This window comes from Opisthorchis viverrini (assembly GCF_000715545.1).
Source record: "Opisthorchis viverrini unplaced genomic scaffold opera_v5_150, whole genome shotgun sequence".
NCBI classification, from domain to species: Eukaryota; Metazoa; Platyhelminthes; class Trematoda; order Opisthorchiida; family Opisthorchiidae; genus Opisthorchis; species Opisthorchis viverrini.
Genome location: NW_008751806.1, coordinates 454925 through 456914, shown reverse-complemented (window position 1 = coordinate 456914; position 1990 = coordinate 454925). Strand labels below are relative to the sequence as shown.

The window sequence follows — 1990 nt, the reverse complement described above, 5'->3', positions numbered from 1 at the left end:
CCGCCTCCACTGCCAAGGTGGACGCCAATTCTTTGTGATGAACTCTGGTACTTCAGCCCCCGCCCGTTATACGGGTGAATTGAATCCTGACTGAAGTATACGGTCTACGATCGAAGTCAATTTGATGGCTTCACTCAAGTGCGTGGAGTGCAATGGCTGAGTAGCGTCTGAGTGTTTCGAACTCCGTTGGATTTCGTGGAGTAAACCGCGCATGTTATTTGTGATCAAAATTCTGCGCAGGGAATTTGGCAGAGGTAGTTTGTGGGTCCCTTGGCCCTCACAAAAAGTAGCTGAAAGGTGTGATCACTTAAGAAGACTGTATTAATATCATAATCGCGAAGTACCCCTGGAATGGCACCTGGAATGCCAGTTCTATAGAGCATCTCCACGGAGACCACTGGGTTTTCGTCTCCCTTTCTCATTGTTACAGGTAGCGTACTCACCATTTGCTGGGAAATGAACCATATTGAGTATTTATTTTGTTGTGATAACCTACTGGTTCGTTCCAGTTCATCCGCTCGTATGGCCTCACCCGAACATGGTTACTTGAAATGACTCACAACGATCCGACAACTACGCGCGTGTGTGAATGCGAAGCAAGTAACTGTCTGAATCAATCGGAAAAATTTTGGAACCGACCGAGAAGTCATCGTTTCAGAGGGGCTTGGTAAAACTACCGATTGTTTACCAAGCTCTTCTGAAACGATACCTGTCTGGGTTTGAACTTTCTGTGGATTCTCACCGAGAATCCATAGTTGGTATTAGCAGACCAGGAAACTTATAGCTTGTCGTTCGCTCTCAGTTTCCATTGTGAATTTTAGACTACTGCATTGTTGGTTTAGATAGTTTGGGAAGGCCTGTCGCTGTGTGGCTGACATAATCACAAATAGGACGTCGATGTACCTCACTCAGGTGCATAGTGGATGGACGAAGTCACGCAAGACCTGGGTTTAAACATAGTGCAAAGATTAGCCACTACGAGTGAAACTGGAGTACTCAGAGCGATACCGTCAGTCTCTCCACTGAGTGCAATACGTGAGGCTTAGAATGCCCAACATGAGTCTTCCAATTGACAGACTACTAGGCTTTTGCTAGTAGTAAAAAAAATCATACTGTAAAACCGGACTAAAGCCGATATTCAGACGAATCGTTTGTGGTGTCCTTTTTTCTCTCTAGCTATCATCGTTTGTCACCAAGTTACGAGATGGGCGTTCTACTCGGGGTGGAATTCATAATGCTCTGGATGCAATCGTCTGATGGCTGTCTCACTGTACAATCCGATAAGGAGCGATATATTGCGGTTTATGTGTGAGCTTAGCTGGTCCCCGATTCCTCCCCTATTGTCTACTGATCACAGCGTTGTTTTGTGTAAGTTTCAAACTACTCATAAGCAGTATAGAATAAACGAAGCAAACTGCACTGCGGCCAGACATCTAATAGGATCTGTGGTATGGTTCTCATTTTTCATACGTCTGATTGCTTGATGATCGAACGTGTAATGGCATACACAATCCACGTTAGAAAGATTAGGAGATGTATCAACGAACAAACGTTTACGATAATCCCTCATCAGTCAATATAATTACGAATTCAAACGGTGGTAAGCAATCAGTTGTTGCATAGCGATCGGCCTAAAAGTCCATAACAGGAATACATAGAGTCGGTAGGCGTCACATGGCATTGTTGGGTTGTGTCTACGTAGGAACGCTGAGACTTTTTAGGGACATGTCAAGTGTGATGTTCGCAAATATCGCTTTTGGTTGACACAGTTACAGAGAAACTGAAAAGTCATCGGATTCGACAGTCACTCAGCAGTTGCAACTTTATCGCCGTTATGCCAGTGATATATCCTTAAGGAAAGAGTAAGATACCACAATTCCACTATCATGGCAACAATTTAACCGGACCGATTTGTCAGTCAATTCAGGAAACGAAGCTGAAAGCGGAAGCAAATTTCAACTTCTTGGCGTGCATCTGTGGAGTCGGTCGG

At 44.4% G+C, this 1990-nt stretch overlaps 1 protein-coding gene across 1 annotated transcript in view; it reads right to left on the bottom strand.

Moving 5' to 3' along the window:
- Positions 1–224: 224 nt before the first annotated feature.
- The window catches only part of T265_06879 (hypothetical protein), a gene marked incomplete at both ends in the record, with an annotated part of 5402 nt that continues 3636 nt past the window's right edge, over positions 225–1990 (bottom strand). The window contains one exon of the mRNA XM_009172267.1: positions 225–527. Within this exon, the coding sequence (XP_009170531.1) occupies positions 225–527 (303 nt within the window). The remainder of the gene's footprint in view (positions 528–1990) is intronic.